The sequence below is a fragment of the Polypterus senegalus genome, chromosome 13 (genome assembly GCF_016835505.1).
Source record: "Polypterus senegalus isolate Bchr_013 chromosome 13, ASM1683550v1, whole genome shotgun sequence".
NCBI lineage: Eukaryota > Metazoa > Chordata > Cladistia > Polypteriformes > Polypteridae > Polypterus > Polypterus senegalus.
In genome coordinates, this window is record NC_053166.1 from 160,152,560 (window position 1) to 160,170,591 (window position 18,032).

Sequence of the window (18,032 nt, forward strand, 5' to 3'; positions counted from 1 at the left end):
CATAGGGGCGTCTTTTAGAAAAACAGGCAAATGACAGTAGGACTGCTCAAGAGTCTTAAAGTCTGAAAAAATACTGGAAAAAAACGGGATTATGGTGCCCCTTATTGTACACTAACCTAAAAAAGAATATTGTTTTCTTTAGCTATTCTAAACTAGTTTCCTTTCCGTTAAACTTCCGTTAACTTTATATAACTTTAGATATGGTATACCTGGAACACCTGCTAGACACAACATCAGGATACTCGTCTGACAATGACTAAAGGGTCATTTTTGATTAAGATTTGCCTTAGCTAATATGGAATTGATAATTTAGATGAAATGCAAATTGATTTTATTACTGGATTTGCTCATCACCTAGTGTATTTGGCTCTTCTATTTTGGTACTTCCTCATTTTTTCACCAACTTTGGCACCCAAACCACCAGCCTTCAGCTCACTATCCATCCTGTCTCCCCGCAACAAAAGTTCCCACCACTGAAATTTTTTAGAAGTAAAAACAATATAAGTCAGGAGACTGACAATGAGAAGTATAGATAAAGAAGAACAATAAAGATTAAAAATAAAGGATTGGGCGAATGTTCTTGCCATTCCCAGCTGCCATCCCCTTGAGGTTCAAGCTACCTTTGCAGGTAATTTAATGGTTTGTTTAAAACAGGTCAAGAAAGCTCTTGTAAAATGTTCTGTTAAATACAGTAAGAGAAGGCCTTATTAAATAATTTTTAATGAACTTTAGAATCACAGAGAGCTGAAACCCATTCCATAACAAATGAGACCAAGTCAGGAATACACCTTTGTCTGGTGGCATGGTATTTGGGTGCTAGTTTTCCATCCATTTCAGTTTGTCCCGTTTAGAAACTCAGAGGCCTATAGATTATGTCTACAGTGCCCAACACAAGTCATGGAATTGGTGTGCTACCAGTTTTTAAAATATGCCATTTTATAAAGCTTCATTTCATTTATAGAAATTACAGTTACAACTGTAGTCAGCACAACGGCTCACCTTGTGCAAAGCCCAGGGCACCATAAACCCCCAGCTTGAAGTCCGTGTCCAGCTGTGTGCCATTGATCACAGGATCGTCTGCCCACATGCTGAGCCAATAGTTGTAAGTGAGTGAGGCGGCCTGTTGGAATATGTAGAGGAATATGATGGGCAGGATGAAACCGAGGCCAATCGTCTTAAAGTACTCCATGTAGATGGCAAGCTTAACCTGGATTGAAACAAGAAAAGAAAATTGGTCAGATACACCAGAGATGATGACTGTTTGTAATGAATTAGAACACCTGATGCACAGCATGGCTGCTATGATCATAGTTATAGCCGTAGCTACAGCGTCCTCATTTAACCGAACAGAGGCACTAAGATGGGGTTTTATTCTGCATAATGAAGAGCAGGTGGAGTGTCTTCAAGTAATGGCTGTATTTCAGTGCTGCTACTTCGTGTGTTCATTAAATTGCTGTGATTTACTTGTTAATTCAACAAGGATTCAACTGCATTCAGAAGAATACCATCAATCCATCCATTACCCACCCGCTTTATCCTAACTACAGGGTCACGGGGGTCCGTTGCAGCCAATCCCAGCCAACACAGGGCGCAAAGCAGGAAAGAAACCCCGGGCAGGGCGCCAGCCCACCGCAGTTCAGAAGAATACATTTAGATAAAAACAAAAATTCAGTGTCTCTTTACCCTTCCAGTCTTTGCTCTGTCAGCCTCTGTGAGCTTCCCAGCGTCCACTGCCACATCAGCCTGGTCCACCTCTGAAGTGGGCTCAACATTCTGGAGTACCGGACTGTCCGTGTCGCCACTTTAAAGAAACAAAAGCAATAAAGCTCTCCTCTGTAACCAGTAAAATGCTACAGGCAAGTATTATCTGACTCTTGGACAGTTTTTATAAAACAGCCAAAAGGTCACCAAACAGTCATAATATCCATCCATCCATTTTCCAACACGCTATATCTTAATTACAGGGTCACAGGGGTCTGCCGGAGCCAATCCCAGCCAACACAGGGCGCAAGGCAAGAAACAAACCCCGGGCAGGGCGCCAGCCCACCACAGCGGTCATAATATCATAATAATTAATACGGTAACATAAAAACAATGTGTATACTGTGTGTGTGTATATATCTATATATAATATATATATGAGGGATATTCAAAAAGTTTCCGCGCTTTCATATTTTCGTTGGAAAGGCGGGAGGGAGGAGTAGGTATTGGTCGTGTCTGAGAGTGTCATGTGACCAGCTCTGTCTGGCAAGCTGGCTGCCCTTGCAGTTCAGTATAAGAGTTGTCACCCTGTGGTGAAGATGGCTGCAAAACTTATAAATTGCATCAAAGAGGAACAGCGTTCTGTCATATGCTTTTTGTGGGCAGAAGGGGTGCAAGGAGCACAAATTCACCTCCACATGTGTGCTCAGTATGGGGATAAAGTTCTCTCTCATAGAGTCGTCTATGAGTGGATTGAAATGTTTGAAAATGGCCGTACTAGTGTGACAGATGCAGAGCGCTCTGGACGTCCAGCTACATGTGATGACGATGTTAAAGCAGCGGTGCATCAGTGGCTATATGCTCAACCAAAGGCATTTTTTGTTAATGGCAGTAAAAAGTTGGTACGACTCTGGGAAAATTCCTTTTGCAAAGGAAAGTGACTATGTAGAAAAGTGATGTTATTTGTTTTTGAAATTCTTAACAAATAGAGTTAAAAAAAAGTGCGGAAACATTTTGAACGTCCCTTGTGTATGTATATATATATATATATATATATATATATATATATATATATATATATATATATATATATATATATATATATATATATATATATATATATATATATATATATATGTGTGTGTGTGGGTGTGTGTGTATTGTATATGTATCCATCCATCCACTTCTTAACCTGCTTATCCTAGGCATTCTTGAGGGGGAGCTTGAGCATCAGCGATATGAGTGAATGTTGGTATTGTATTATTATTGTTGATGATCTGTACAGACATGTAAGTAGGAAATTCATTGTATTATATAAATTATGTACTATTTACACATGACAACTACCTTGCACTTCATTCTGAATAGAAATTGAGTGGGTGAACACCATGCTGTTATCACATACAGTACAAAAGGCTGTGTCCTGCATGATCATTTTCAACAGGTACAGCCAGTGGCTGAACAAAACTCCAGCTATCGTAAAATAAGCCAATCTGAATGCTGGGATAAATGTACACTCACATACTGAACTGCACCTTACTGACAAGTGGTTTATGTCATCTGACATTTCATATTTGAATGCTTTCTCTTGTAATCTTGTGTATCTTCAGAAATGCCTTTTAACGGTGTGTTCTGTGAGAAGTGGTGTATGAATAAGGGTTGATGTACCTACGACAGTGCTTACCTGACAAGCTGCTCCCTGGAGAGGTCTCGCGAGACAGGCATGTAATCTGTTACACTGAGCCGTAAGGAAGACTTTCTGGTACCTGCAATGTTCAAGTTACAGCTCAAATGAGAGTTCAACAGAGTGTGAATTATGGATTCAGAGAGACAAGTGATGACAACAGCATTAGCATTAGAGGAAGAAGCATCTCATCTGTTATGTACAGTATGAGAATGACGGTTTCTTATTTTTTTGTCTTTAAATCAAAAGTGATTCCAAACTAATTTAACATTTTAGAAGTCACCTTCCTCTTGGGCACACACCTTTTGGAGCACCAGTCTCTTTGCGTTCCGTGCTGACATAAGCCTTGATGAACTCTGAGAAGATTCCCTGTCTGGTCACAAGGTCCTGATATGAGCCCATCTCCTTTATCTCTCCATCCATTAAAACAAGAACCAGGTCCACCTGAGGCAGGTAGCTTAGGCCGTGGGTCACCAGTACTCGTGTCTGTGAGCAGTGGTAGAGCAATGTTACACATCATGCTTTGCAAAATGTTCATGTAGGTGGCAGTCTGGCAGGTTAATGTAATTAAAAACTTGAATTAATGCCTCAGTTGCTCAAATATCATGTCACTATGTACCTTATCTCTCAGAACACCTTTGGGTCCTACGACTTTATCAAAGATATGCTGACCCACATGTGCATCAACAGCAGACAAAGGATCATCCAGAAGGTAGATATCCGCTTTCCTGTAGACTGCACGGGCTAAACTGACTCTCTGCTTCTGACCACCAGAGAGGTTCAGACCCTAAATGGATCCAGAGAGACGAACAATGAAAAGAGTCGCAGCATAATGGTGAAACAAAAAGGAAAATCAAGAGGGCACAGAAAGGTACCTTTTCTCCAATTTCCGTTTCATCTCCTGCTGGCAAGATTTCCAAATCGGGCTGAAGGGCGCATGCCTCAATCACTCTCTGGTACCAGCTCTCTTTCTTTTCCCGTCCAAACAAGATGTTGTCTCTGAGGGTGGCATTTTGGATCCAGGCTTGCTGAGGAACATAAGCCACTGAGCCCTACAATGAGGCAGAGATGTTAAATGTTACTCTAGACAGAACTCTAGACACCTGGTACCATGAAATCAGGACTACTAGAGCTGGACCTTAGTCTTGCTGTACCTGGATGGAGACATTCCCACTTCTCTTTTCTGTTTCTCCCAAAAGAGCAGATAGGAGAGATGACTTTCCACTGCCAACATGGCCAACGACTGCCACCAACGATCCTCGAGGCACACTCATATTGACCCTATGGGGACATACAAAACTGAATGAAAGGACAGAAACTGACACAGAGGGTCTTAGCTGATTTCTGTACCAAATTGTTAGGGCCACCCATTAGGCGCCAAGGCATATCCTCCATAAAGCATCACCAGAAAAACTGCTAGCACCTCCACCTCATGTCTTTTCCCCTCACTCAGATTACAGAGACATTTATCAAGAGTATTATATTATTATAAAAGATGGCATTACAGAAAAATATCAGATCATTCAAAAACAAAACCCGGATATCGGTGTGTAATATATCAGTTCATTCAAGTAATCAAGAAGAAACGTTTAATTTTGTTAACATCCCACATCATCATGAGGTGCTTTACAGACCAAGGATGAATGCAGTCCTGAAAGATGACAATTTATTTTACAAAACCACTTAAAAGACGGCACAGATGGTACTCAGGGAATGGCCAGGTTGTCCCTATTAATGTGAGGTAGTCACACATAACCATTTTAATATGTGACTCACTCATTTACTTTTAGGACCCACTTGTAATTGATTTTGCAAAGATTACTGTGGAATCCTCAGACAGGAACAAAACCTAGACAAAGCAGAAGTCCATCGCAGGCTACACACTAATTTGTATGATGCCAGTTCATAGTTCTTTAATAATCCTGACATGGGCATCTTTGGGTCTGTGTAGAAATGGAGAGCCCCTAAATGGGCTAGAATAACTAAATTCAGGACCACAGAGATATGAGACAGTGGTGCTAACCAAATTTAAATTAAGGGCTAAAAGGGTAACTTGCTTTAATAAACCCTGGCAAATGATAATTATTCATGTCAACTTCGTTTCAGGCTGATGGGACGAAACTCACTGCCCATCGTGAAAGCAATGAAAGCTTACCTCCTGAGGCAAGGGGCACCGTCCTTTGACCAACTGAAGGTACCATTCTCAACCAGGACACTGTGGCCTGCTAACAGTAAACAAGAGTCAGGTTCAATAGCACGCTCCACCATTGCTCAAAGAATTCAACATTTCATAAAGTTTTCCAGGCCCAGTAAATTAACAGAATTGGTTGATGATCAAACCAATGCACTGCACGGGACAAATATCCATCATACACAGCAAGCAGAAGTATGTTGAAATCTGCATTGGCTTTAGACATCCATCCATCCATTACCCAAACCGCTATATCCTAACTACAGGGTCACGGGGGTCTGCTGGAGCCAACACAGTGCGCAAGGCAGGAAACAAACACCGGGCAGGGCGCCAGCCCACCGCAGGGCACGCACACGCACACACACCAAGCACATACTAGGAACAATTTAGAATCGCCAATGCACCTAACCTGCATGTCTTTGGACTGTGGGAGGAAACCCACACAGACACGGGGGAATCAAACCCGGGTCTCCTAACTGCAAGGTAGCAGCGCTACCCACCGTGCCACTGTGTTGCCCTGGGTTTAGACAACAGGAGAAAATTGGAAAAAATGGCAGACTAACACTCAACTTACTTTTCCCTTAAAGCTTGGCAAAGAGACACGGATCAACCCTGGATGGTTCACCAGTCTGTCATGAGGCACACACGCTTACTCACTCAAACTGGGCTAACTTCATTAGTACATGTCTCCAGAGCAGATGAGGTAACTGCAATTGCTAATTCAAATTAATAACTCAATGCATGCTGTATGTCTGTCACCTTTTGATTTCATACAATTGACAATTAACAGTTCAAGTGCCAAAAATCTTTATAATCGGTGACTTCAGGTTATAATATTTTGGTGTAACAACATTAGTTTGACAACATCTCACCTGAAGAAGGTGGACCTCTGTCTACGCTGTCGGCTTTTAATTCTTCTTGACAAAGATATTTGCCCAGCCGCTTCAAAGAGACACCAGCCTGAAAAATGGAAACATTTCTCTTTACTTTATGAAATTTGCACTGTTATGCATTGAGCATATACAGGGTGGTCCAGATCTAATTATGCAACTTTTAATGCAATGCAGGAAAACAATACAAGACAAAAGAATTGTTCAAAATATCTTGTAATAAGCAAAAATGGACTTACATTGAATTAATTCACTGATTTCGCTGCCATCTGTCAGCAACAAAAATAATTTTTTGTGAATTCTCTATGTAATAAACTTAATAAGTTATAGCGTAATGAAAATTGCATAATTAGATCTGGACCACCATATGCAAAATGCCGAAGCACAGTTGAATATTACTAAGCAGGTTTATTTCCTGCTTGTTGGTCGCTCTTGTCACTTTAACACCGTTCACTCACTGGGAGCTCCTCAGTTCTGTGTTAACATTGGTACAACATCTCCAGGATCTTCTGGCCTTCACCACAGATAGATACTAAATAAAATAAGGGCTTTGATGTTTGTTTCTCTTGGCCTCCTACAGGATGAGCATCTCCTGCTGCAGCCCACTGCCAGGATGAGTTTTTGAAATGTTGAAGTCAGGTCAGCATTCAAAGTCTTTCGACACACACCATGTCTTCTGTATACAACACTTAATTTTGTGCTCACAAAAGAGACAATGACTTTGATTTTGATCATATTGGGTATTTGCAGAAATGCTGGAATGGCTTCACACTTTTTGTTCAAATATTTCTCATTACTTGTCTGTCTGAAAACTTTGTGTGGGCTCACACAAGTCCAAAGGGTCTACACGGACAGTACTCTATTGACATGTACTGTAGGCTGATTTTGTTCACTTTGTTTGTTCTCCATTGTTTCTGTAATGAAAAGCACATTTTTTGTGCTCTAGTATAAAAATAAAGACATGTTTGTTGAAGGGCGATGAGTCAGCTAGTGAATTAGATAGGCGGATGATTGATTTGAGGCAAGACATTTAACCGTTAATTATCTATTTCTTAGCAACTGGAAAAAGGTTAAATCACATATCTTCTTTTAGATTTCAACAAGACCTGGAGGGATTGTGTCCAAATGAATTATCATTCCTGTTATGCATTTTTTTAGTAAGCTTTGGAATAGTTTTACCAAGACAATACTTCCATAAAAGATTTAAAAGCTGCACTCTAATCTGGTGTTCAGAAGCAGACATTGTAAGTATATTGTGTCACGCATGCGCGTTGGAGGAGGCTGTCGAGGTATGTAATAACCCGGTGGGACGAGAGGGGGCGCTATCACTGACACTGTCGTCTCTTTTTCTACGGTACCAAGAAGCCACCCAGTGAGTGCAACTGACCCCACTATAAAAACCTGGGCCTCCAAGAAGGAGGCATTATTACTGGCACGAGCGACCCACCAGATGGAGCTCCGCAAGCTCTGTGACCTCAGCTAACCAGCCCAACAAACCTCACTTATTTAACCTTGACACACCGCATAACAGGAAGTACATGCCAAAGAATTTCTCTTCTGTTTTGTCTTTTTCTGTCTTTGGACAATAAATGAGATGACTTGGTTGATGCTCCAAATTTTCGTGCTTAGTGGAGTTGTCATTCCTGCACCCGGCCATAATTGCTATACTACCATCATTTCTAAAATTGAGAAGTCTATTATTATTGAAAGTTTGGCAGACACCTTTTTCCAAGGCAGTGTACAAGGTCAGGATATAACTATTTACAGATATTTTAAGGCTGGCGCCTACACATTTTAAGTGGCTTGCTCAAAATCAGATAAAGTGGCAGAGATGGGAGAAGGAATGGCAGCCATGTAGTTTAAAGCAGGGGTGTCAAACTCCAGTCCTGGAGGGCCGCAGTGGCTGCAGGTTTTCATTCTAACCATCTTCTTAATTAGTGACCAGTTTTTGCTGCTGATTACTTCTTTTAATTAACTTGACTCAGGCCCTTCAGTTGTTTCTTTTTCCTTAATTAGCAGCCAAACAATAATGAGACACAAAACAAGCTGCCACATCACAAAATATTTGAAAATAAAGAAAGGTGAAGGTCTCAGTAAGGCTGATCTCTCAACTCACCAAAACACTTTGACGATGTTCTTATGAAAAAAAGAAAATCAACAGTTTTGGAAATGTCAGCTGTGGCAGAACGAGAGCAGCAACAAGGCGTGGAATTAAATAACAAGTTTAATTAACAGCAAGAATTGGTTTCTCATTAAGAAATTGGTTGGAGTTTGAAGCCCCAGTTTAGCAGGTCATCTGCTGGCTTGTTTCACATCTCATTTCTTATGGGCTGCATTTTAATGAAGAAACAAATCAATTCAGAGGACTGAATCCTTCTAACAGGGCTATTAAAACGTGAATTAGCAGTGAAAACGGGTCACTGATTAGGAAAAGGGTTAGAATGAAAACCTGTAGCCGATGTGGCCCTCCAGGCGTGGAGTTCAACACCTGTGGTTTAAAGTCCAATGCCTTAGACACGAGATCACACTACCTGCCACTGTGGTAAAGTAGCACTGCCACCTTGAAAGTCTTACTCCTCGGGAGTCACCAGACAGATCCTGTACAGTTGCTTTTGTGATTGTTCAAGATGAACTCAAGCAATAGGAGTGATTCACTCAAAGTCGCTATGAAATACAGTGGTGCAGACCAAACTGTCAACCTTATGGTTTAAAATCTAGTGTGCTAATTACTAGGCCACACAACACAATAGCCAAAGCATTAAAAAATAGCAGTAAGTGCACTAAATGAGGAGGGGACAAGAAAAGAGTTTTAGAGAGTTGGACAAGTGGTTATGAGAACATATTGCTGGGCATTAGTGTCAGTGGTGATTGTGATTAATTATAATGTTTATTTATTACCTTGCCCCTCCATGTATAATTTAATAAGAAAAGATAAAGACACGCATCAGCCAATATCTCAGTGGCTTTCTTTAACTTGGAGCACTTTAGTTACTTCCAGACAAGGCTCAGCCTGCTTCCCTTTTGAGGTCATCTTTGGTAGATTACACTGTAGGTCAGTTAAGATGTCTAATTGAATTCAAAGAACTTAATCTCACCTGCATGGTGGTACTCATGGAAAAGGGCAGCAGGCTCAAGGGAGTCTTAAGGATATTGATCAGTGCCATCGAGACAAACACCTTCTGAGCATCCAGGACATTGGTCTTGTCAATCAGCACATAGACTCCAAACATGGCAAATGCAATCTGATGGAAAAAAAATCAATCAGCTGATACTGGACTACCAAGTATAACAGGCCAAAACAAATAAGCATTCAAATGCCAGATAATGTATTACAATTGTGTGCGTGCTGTTGATAGAACCTGACTTGGAAAATGAATGAATGAATGATGGAAAAAGTTAGAATTACATTTAGTAATTCATAGTGATATTTACATTAAATTTTATTCTACACAGAGACATCCACATTTTAATTCTGTCAAGAATCATCTGCAGGAATTTGACTTACTTTAGTGTATCTGCCTGGTCTAAAGCCTTTTTTTTACAAACTTAACCAATTTTTCATTTGTATTCTTTCAACTGTACATTCATTTTCTGAACACATTAAATTCAATGGAGAATGCTGTGAATTGGAGCTTTGCAGCATCATAATGCCACTCCGGATACCATGGCAGTCTATCAGAAGACAGGCTCATATACACATTCACCTGGGCCCAGTAGTTAGGACTTGCAAACTCCACACAGAGTGGCCAGGCTGGCAATCAAATTCAAATCTCCGAAGCTCAGATTACTAACTGTTGTGCACTATTACATTTTATAATCTAAATCTTTTATATAAAACAAAATGTACGGTAGCGCCAGCAATGATCCGATGAGGCTCCACATTTGACGCCCCTACTGTAGCCCTGTTTCCACGTGTTTAAGCCCCTTTGGCACACATCTGTGTACTGTGCCCTGAATCTCTGTCACTAGCAGTTTGATAATAACATGTATAGTACTCTCCAATGTTATTGAACACTTTTCTTGTGTAGTATTTCATTGACACTGTGACTCCATCGCAAATAAAGACTGTCTCTTTGTAGACTCACAATGGACTGATACGCCTATATTGTGTTAGATATTGTTAAAGGTGTACTTGTTAAGCTCTGTGCAGCTCAGAGTGTCAAGACGTACTGAATCCAAGGCTTAGGGTTCCCACTCAAGAGAAGCTTTGCACGAAGTAAAGTAAGAAGGAGAGAGAATCACAGTTATTGGCTGGTGACGGCATTTATCACTGAGAAGAAGTCAACATGCAGTATGTTTAATTATTTGTTCCATGCATGTGAGTTATCTGGCGCTCCCCAAAAAGGCCTGGTTACATCCTGCAACAAACCAGTGGGAACCTGAAAGGTAATAATGGGATTCTGCTGCCTGTTTTATGGTCACCCATATCAGAAAGTGATGTAACAGGGTTGAGTGGTATAAGAATCATTAGGGACTACCAGAGGGATCCCTAATACTGTATGGTATGACTAAGACCTCAAAAGGAATCTCAGACTATAAATGATTCAACAAGTTTAAATGGCCAAGTTGACAAGAGGTTAATAAAAGGGGATTTTATACAGCATTTGGTAATGTGTCCTTATTTGTTACTTCAGTTTACGTAATGTCTGTGTTTTTTTTTATTCTTGTTGTGTAAGAGGGTTGGGCAGTGCTGAGGAAAAGCAGGGAACAGAACTCATTACGGCAAATCATTCATTACTATTGTTAATTTTCCATATTGCCTGCTACAGAATGGACAGAAATGATCTTTGCCATTCAATACAAACAACACACAAGCAAGTAAACCAATTCTTTTCCAGTAATTTACTATGATGTAGAGCATGGCTCATGGTGCTAGGCTGTAAATGAGGAAGGGACATAACATGTAAATACCAGGAAAGTAGAAGAGTTGAAGGAGGCAATTGAGATGGAGTAAAGGATTTGGGATTTCTTCAGTGCCTGCAGCTCCTTGGCTCGGTAACCTAGCACTCTCTCCAGAAAAGCTTTCTCCCACGCATAAAACTTGAGAATCTTAATTCCACTGAGGATTTCATTCATGATCTTGATCCGTACGTCTGTGTGCTTCATCTGCTTTTCCTGTTTGATGGTAACAATAAAAACATTCAGGTCACTGGTAGCTGCTTTAGTCACCAAAATTGGGCTAGGATCCCCCACAGTACCTCCCATACCTTCACTGCAGGCAAACTATAGTTTCCAAATAAATCAGGGTAATATTTAGAAATGTATTGTATACGCTGCACACAACTGTCTATATGCTGCTGAACGAAGCTAAACTATGTTTAAAGTAAATAGAAACAGTAAAGTTCTGACATAAAAGCATTAGAAACAAATCACAAGAAACTGATAGCAACAAACTGATCAGCTTCAGGGACAAGAAATTAAATTCAAAAAAGGAATTGATTAATAATTATGGAATTGTTTAGAACAACAGCCTGTGGCCCCAAAGATTACCCAGGACCCTGATTTGGACCCCCGATTTACATGGTTTTTCAGCTGGTTGGGCTATGTTGTATCTCAGACATTCCTCCAAATAATTATGCATTTATATTTTATTTCATTATCATCTTACCTATCATTTAATTAGATTCTTTCATTAGTAAGTCAGGTTTACTTGAAAAAAGAGGGCTGATAAAATGGAAGACTGGCTAGACGAGAGTAAAGCTGATTGGATACTGACTTCATTAAATTATGGATAAGACTTAAATGACCTCCAAATTACAAACGTGTGATGGGAGTTAAAAAGACTCGGTGGAACGAAAATGAACTAGAGACGTAAACGTCTTGTGTTTCTTTGCACTGAAAACATGGTGCTACCACTTTCTTCTGTTTCTAGGTGAGCCGTCACCTAATAAAGAATAGGACAAATAAGCCACATCCAACCCGCACACCCACAAATCATTAGGCGTTTTATTTGAAACAGCTGTGTGACACGGACTCCATCTACCCCTGCCAAGTGCCATACAGCATGATACCAGGGAGCTAACGGTGACAGAGGTCATCAGGAGGTGGTCATAGGTTACCTGCAGTTTGCTCCTCTGCTTAGCAATCACGCCATTCAAAGGAAAGATCAGAATGATGGTAGCGATGCCAGCCAAGGCAGATGGGCCCAGATGCTACAAAAACAGAAAGAAGAAAAAGAATAAATGGATCACAGGCGAAAGGAACGCTCACGGCTTAGTATTCCTCTGAGTAAGTCGCAATGGCTTGAATAGTCAGGCTTAAATTCTGAGTAGGCGGAGAGACTAAACATGACTAAAATGATAAATTACAAAGCTGCAATGTTTCAGTACAATACAATGCCCAACATTTCTTTGGTACTAAAAACAAGACACAACTTCAGTTACATATAATATGAGCGCAAAAGCAGCAAGAACTTTGACTTCCATGCATTATGCTCAAGTATGCTTTGTAAAGTGCTACAGAAAAAACAAATTTACTGACTAAAATTAAGAATTTGGTTTTTCAGGTCAAAAGATGTAAATGCCGCCTGCTCAATACTTGCATGGGATTTCAGTGGGTACTCTGGTTTCCACCCAAAGACCACAGAGAGGACCAAAGGCCCATAGAATAAATCAGCAAGTATGGCGGTAGACTGCAATACTTGCACTTTGTGGTCTTTGAATTTTAAACTTGATGACATTTTGGAGAACTTAGTTGAATAGGACTGGCAGGTTTTGTTGGGTTAAATGGGGCGTTGTTGTCAAAATATTTCTAATGTAATCATCTCTTTGGGATGTTTGAGAGATCACGGTGTTGCAAAATGTGAATATAATCAAAAATTAGTAATTAATATGTTGTTATTATTTGTACTTTAAATGGCTTTTCAGACATACTGTAAACGTTGTACTTTTAAGACATTTACGTGTATTTAGCTAACATTGTTAGTCAGACGCTACATGTAACACAGGAGAATGATTTTTAAGTGGCACAAAACAATGACATGGTCAGATATAAACAACCACAAAGAAAATGAAGGAAACAAAAAGGAAGATAACCCTTAAGGACATCAACAAGATCATTTTACATAACACTCTCTAGAATGTTCCGATATGAGATGAGGGAAAAACAGCTACATTGGATTGTTTTCTGGTATTTAACATTTGATGCCATCCTTAATCAGCCGATCATCCAGGCATTCACCGTTTATCCTGAAACTAAGCCATTTGAAGATAGCAAAGAATTCAGCATGGGCAACAGATCTAGTTCTGATGATGTCCCAACATTTGCTTGAATATATGAAGTTACACCAGCATTAAAACTTTGAAATTTATTGCCAACTTTGAATTTTTACCCTGAGTGTAAATTTTCTTTCTTGTGTTGTGGTGTTTTTGCCCTCCCAGTGGCAAATTGGGTCTGTGCAGAAGAATTTACTGTAGGTATGGTATAAGTAAAAGAACATATTCACAGGGGGCACACATGTGCTGCAGAGCACAGCAGAGTGCTTGAGGAAAACAGATTCAGATATGGTGAACATACAAACTCCACACAGGCCTGGAATCGATCCATGGTCCCCGGAGCTGTCAAGCATAAGTACTGTACAGTCAGTGTGCAACCATGCTGCCTCAAAACAAACAAAATATTTCTAAAGTAAATGTAACGCAACGGCAGGAAGGTTAAGTCCTAGTAATCAACGGCAGTGTAACAACACATATTGTCTTTAGTGGAATTCAAATACCTGGAAAGAAAGGTACGTTTAGAAAAGGTCAGCCAAATAAGGTGGGGCCAGACCATTCAAAGATTGAGTAATAAGCTCATACAGGTGGAGTGTAACCTCAGAGAAGGCTGTCAATACAAATCCCTAAGGATGCTAAGGACAGCTGCCAAGTTGTAGGATGGGTGAGAACCTTGACTGAAGAATTTTACACTGACCTAAGTTTGGACGGAGGTAAAGAGAAAGCTCTTAAAATAAACTGTTATGGTAATCCTGTGTGAAACTTCCTATGGCTGATGTAGGCCTAGAAAACAGATGTTAGTATAAAATTAAAATGTTATCTTGGATGTCATAATGAATGTGTACAGTGCATGCAGCTGCCACTAGAATGTTTCCCACCTGCCAGAGGAAGAAAAGGCACAGGGTGATTTCTATGGGAGCCAACCACACAGCATTGAAGTAAACCACAAAGTCCATTAGTTTCTGAGTGTCAGCGGAGACAAGGTTGACAATCTCTCCAACGGTGCAGGTACGACGGGCGGCATTGCAGACAACTAGGGACTGCAAAAAAAAAAAAAAAAGGGAAAAGAAAAAAATGAGGAGAAAAGGGAAACTAAGTGACTGAGAGAAAGACCCAATAAAACGTTAGAGCTCTTCTCACTCCATGGTACGAACACCGAGAGAGGATGTGCAATATCGTTATTTTTTTATTTTTTTATTGTTTCCTCCAGATAACGGACTAATTTTATCAAGATCTCGATAAAACAAAAGATATTGTTTTCTCAAAATTATGAAATAATTGTATCTAACGTTTAATGTTTAGCTTATTGAAGCCACGTCCTGTTTGAAATGGCAGAAGAGCAGAACTGTATTGATCGGCGCGTCACATTTTTGTTCAATCAAGGGCTGACTCCGACTGAAATATGTTTATGCCTTAGCTTAGGAAATAATAACGTTAAGAGTCTGTCATTTAAGAAGACGGTTAGCAAGGCTTCACCTGTATAGGCGTCGCAATCTAAGTGAGCCTGATGCCAAGAGCAAAGGTTAAGTTTCGATTTCTCGAGATTGCGATACAATTATTCCGTTATCTCAAGAAAACAAATTTTCGTTTTCTCGACATCTCGATAAAATTATTCCGTTATCTTGTGGAGGCAATTTAAAAAAATAACGATATTGCACGTCCTCTCTTGGCTTCCGTACCATGGGCCTCCTAATTCACAGAGGTCAATACTAATCACTAAGACAAGATGATACAATAACTTCCCATGAAGTGTAGGGGGAAACAATTATGGAAACAAGTGTCTAGGTATTCAAAAAAGACAAACTTACCTTGCGATAAACGAGACCCATGAGGGCTGTTTTGACCCTCATGCCTACAGTGAAGCAGGTGTACATATACTGGTGATTGAAGAGAGACTGGAGGCAAGAAACCAAAAAGATCAAAGCTGCATAGAAGTAGCCCTTCCACAAGGGGGCATCAGTGTCTCTGACAAACTCAAGTAGTAGACTGTAGGGTAAAAGAAGAAATGAAGTACAACATAAAAATGATGACTATGATGTAAAAAAAAGAACAAGAACAAGTTTATCTTGGTTATGCTTTTTCATTTTATTTATTGGTTTAAATCCTTTCTACTATAATACTAGCAAATTGCAGGACAGCAGTGTGACTGAGTTAATAACACACAGGATATACTGTATACCTTAAGCTTAGTGGTTAAATTACCAACGCTGACCAACTTTATGACACCAAGCAAGGCAGCAGAAAAAATATGAAAAGATCTTCCCTGTAAGAGTAAAGAGTTTGGGAATGGTGACCACTACAGAAAAGTGCCTTACGTATTCAGCATACTGATGCATTGTTCACTCAGTTTACCTCTCTGGGTGATTCTGAATGAGTCGATTGACATGTCACTACTTGCATTGTAGGAATGCGATGGCAACTATACTGTAACTGCCACCTCCAGATGGTGGTCAACATAAAAAGTTCATAGATTTAGCTTTCATTACCTCTGTGAGATAGTGTTTTATTTGTATAAAGATGAAAATAATTGAATTGTAAATTGTAAAACAAATTCCAATGATGTTTTCTATTGAAAGGTGTTTTATAAAATAATATGTCTGTAGATTCCGTCCTCACCCAGAATGCTTCTGTGACCCTCACCAAGTTACTTCATGTATCAGTATTCACATGGTGCCTGTTCCTTCAAATCCATCCTTATCCACTTCAGTCTGCAGGAGCTGGAGCCAAGCCAAGGAAAAGGACAACAGGCAGGAATCAGCCCTGACTGGGCTTCAGACCACCTCAGGGTACACTGATGCACACATCCACACTTGTTTACAAATATGAATGCATATACGAGCGTCAGAGAGAGTACTATAAAAAGTGATCATTCTGAAAATGGTCTGGTAGCATCACATGTATATACTCACATTGTAAAAATATGGAAACATCTGAACCATAGCTGAAAACTTTTATGCTTTAATGGAACTATATAAAATCATAAGTTGATTCTCCAATTCTGAATTCCTGTGTAACTATGAGTGAATCAAAAAATATATATAAATGCTTATATTATAACTACTATGGACCAATACTACATAAAATGAAGGCTGTTTTTAATATTCACAAAAGCTCCTCAACTCCAGTGGCCAGTCTGAATCAAGGCTGCACATGTCTAGCTGTCAGCAGAATTTTTGCGGTCATCTGATATTTGATGCGGCTTCAGTGGCTCTCCAAGTACGTTGTCCTTACGGAAGAGCTGCTCCCTCTACCCTTGGCAAAGCTCTGGCACAGCGAATGCAGTGGGCGAGCACATTACCACCCCTTTTCCGCTACTTTATTTACCCTACTGAATCATTTTGTTATTCTCAGCTACAGATGTTGAGGCTTTTGCAGGAAAGGGACAGGTAGCCTGGCATCGCTACAAGAGCAAGTGTCTGGCTTGACATGGCAAGTCAGCAGAAGAAGCTGAATAAGGAGTGCAGGACTGAAGAGCAGCTGTAGAGAATTACAGCTCTCCTGTAGCCTATGGGAACCAGACAGCTGTGCACCATATGTGTTAGCCATGCTGTGTAACAGATTTAAGCAGTATCCACAAAGCTAAAGGTCATATCTTTATATGCATGTTGCTTAAAGTAATAGTCCAAGACATTCTGGAGATGACTTTGATTGGGAACTGAAACTGAAACTTACATTTAACACTTGGGGATTGTGGTACAGCTGGCTCAAGACGCACTGAGGCGAACGAATACATCAATGTGACATTCAGGTCTTTCGAAGATGTACATTGGTTCACTATTGGTTTGCGACAGGACTCACGAAGATGACTGATGTGTTTGTATTTTACTCTTTCAATAATTCCCTGAATGAAGTGTCAAGTCAAGCAAAATGACACCTTTTGTTGGCTAACGAAAAAGATTACAATATGCAAGCTTTCGAGGCAACTCAGGCCCATTCTTCATGTAAGATATAAAATGATTCTCTGAATAACGTGATTTCCAGCAGCATGCCACAAGGTGGGCAAGAGATGATTCCATTCAAGCTAAAGGCTACAAACTCAGCTGGTGTAAAGGTTTCTCTGGTTTGTATCAAATTAACTCCAACTTCAAGAACTCACTCCTGATGCTGCTCCTTTTAATTATTCTACAATAGACCGGACTGTGTGGCTCTACAGTTCTTTACCATACATGGTTCTTCTCTCTCTTGTTAAATTAACCCTAGCCTGAATGAATCTATTCATTTTTTACATTTGAGATTTCTCATTTAAAGATTTACCAATGTTGTTTCTTGTCCTAGTGTGTATATAAACACAGTTAACTCCAGTTACTGTATGACATCTCGCCTGAAGATGGGGCCCGAGTTGCCTCGAAAGCTTG

General features: G+C 40.1%; 1 protein-coding gene across 2 annotated transcripts in view; it reads right to left on the reverse strand.

Annotated features, from left to right (window-relative positions):
- Window positions 1–18,032, reverse strand: part of LOC120542114 (multidrug resistance-associated protein 1-like) — a 66,198-nt gene that overhangs the window by 14,390 nt on the left and 33,776 nt on the right. The window contains exons 9-22 of one of the 2 annotated variants that reach the window (XM_039774278.1): window positions 15,486–15,663; window positions 14,556–14,717; window positions 12,526–12,618; window positions 11,378–11,581; window positions 9,562–9,708; window positions 6,449–6,536; window positions 5,541–5,607; window positions 4,540–4,666; window positions 4,261–4,437; window positions 4,005–4,172; window positions 3,688–3,871; window positions 3,386–3,467; window positions 1,684–1,801; window positions 1,000–1,207 (exon numbers count right to left, since the gene is read on the reverse strand). In XM_039774278.1, coding sequence (XP_039630212.1) covers window positions 1,000–1,207; window positions 1,684–1,801; window positions 3,386–3,467; window positions 3,688–3,871; window positions 4,005–4,172; window positions 4,261–4,437; window positions 4,540–4,666; window positions 5,541–5,607; window positions 6,449–6,536; window positions 9,562–9,708; window positions 11,378–11,581; window positions 12,526–12,618; window positions 14,556–14,717; window positions 15,486–15,663 — 2,003 coding nt within the window. Of the gene's footprint in view, window positions 1–999; window positions 1,208–1,683; window positions 1,802–3,385; window positions 3,468–3,687; window positions 3,872–4,004; window positions 4,173–4,260; window positions 4,438–4,539; window positions 4,667–5,540; window positions 5,611–6,448; window positions 6,537–9,561; window positions 9,709–11,377; window positions 11,582–12,525; window positions 12,619–14,555; window positions 14,718–15,485; window positions 15,664–18,032 lie in introns of both variants that reach the window. The other variant, XM_039774277.1, reaches the window with a different exon arrangement.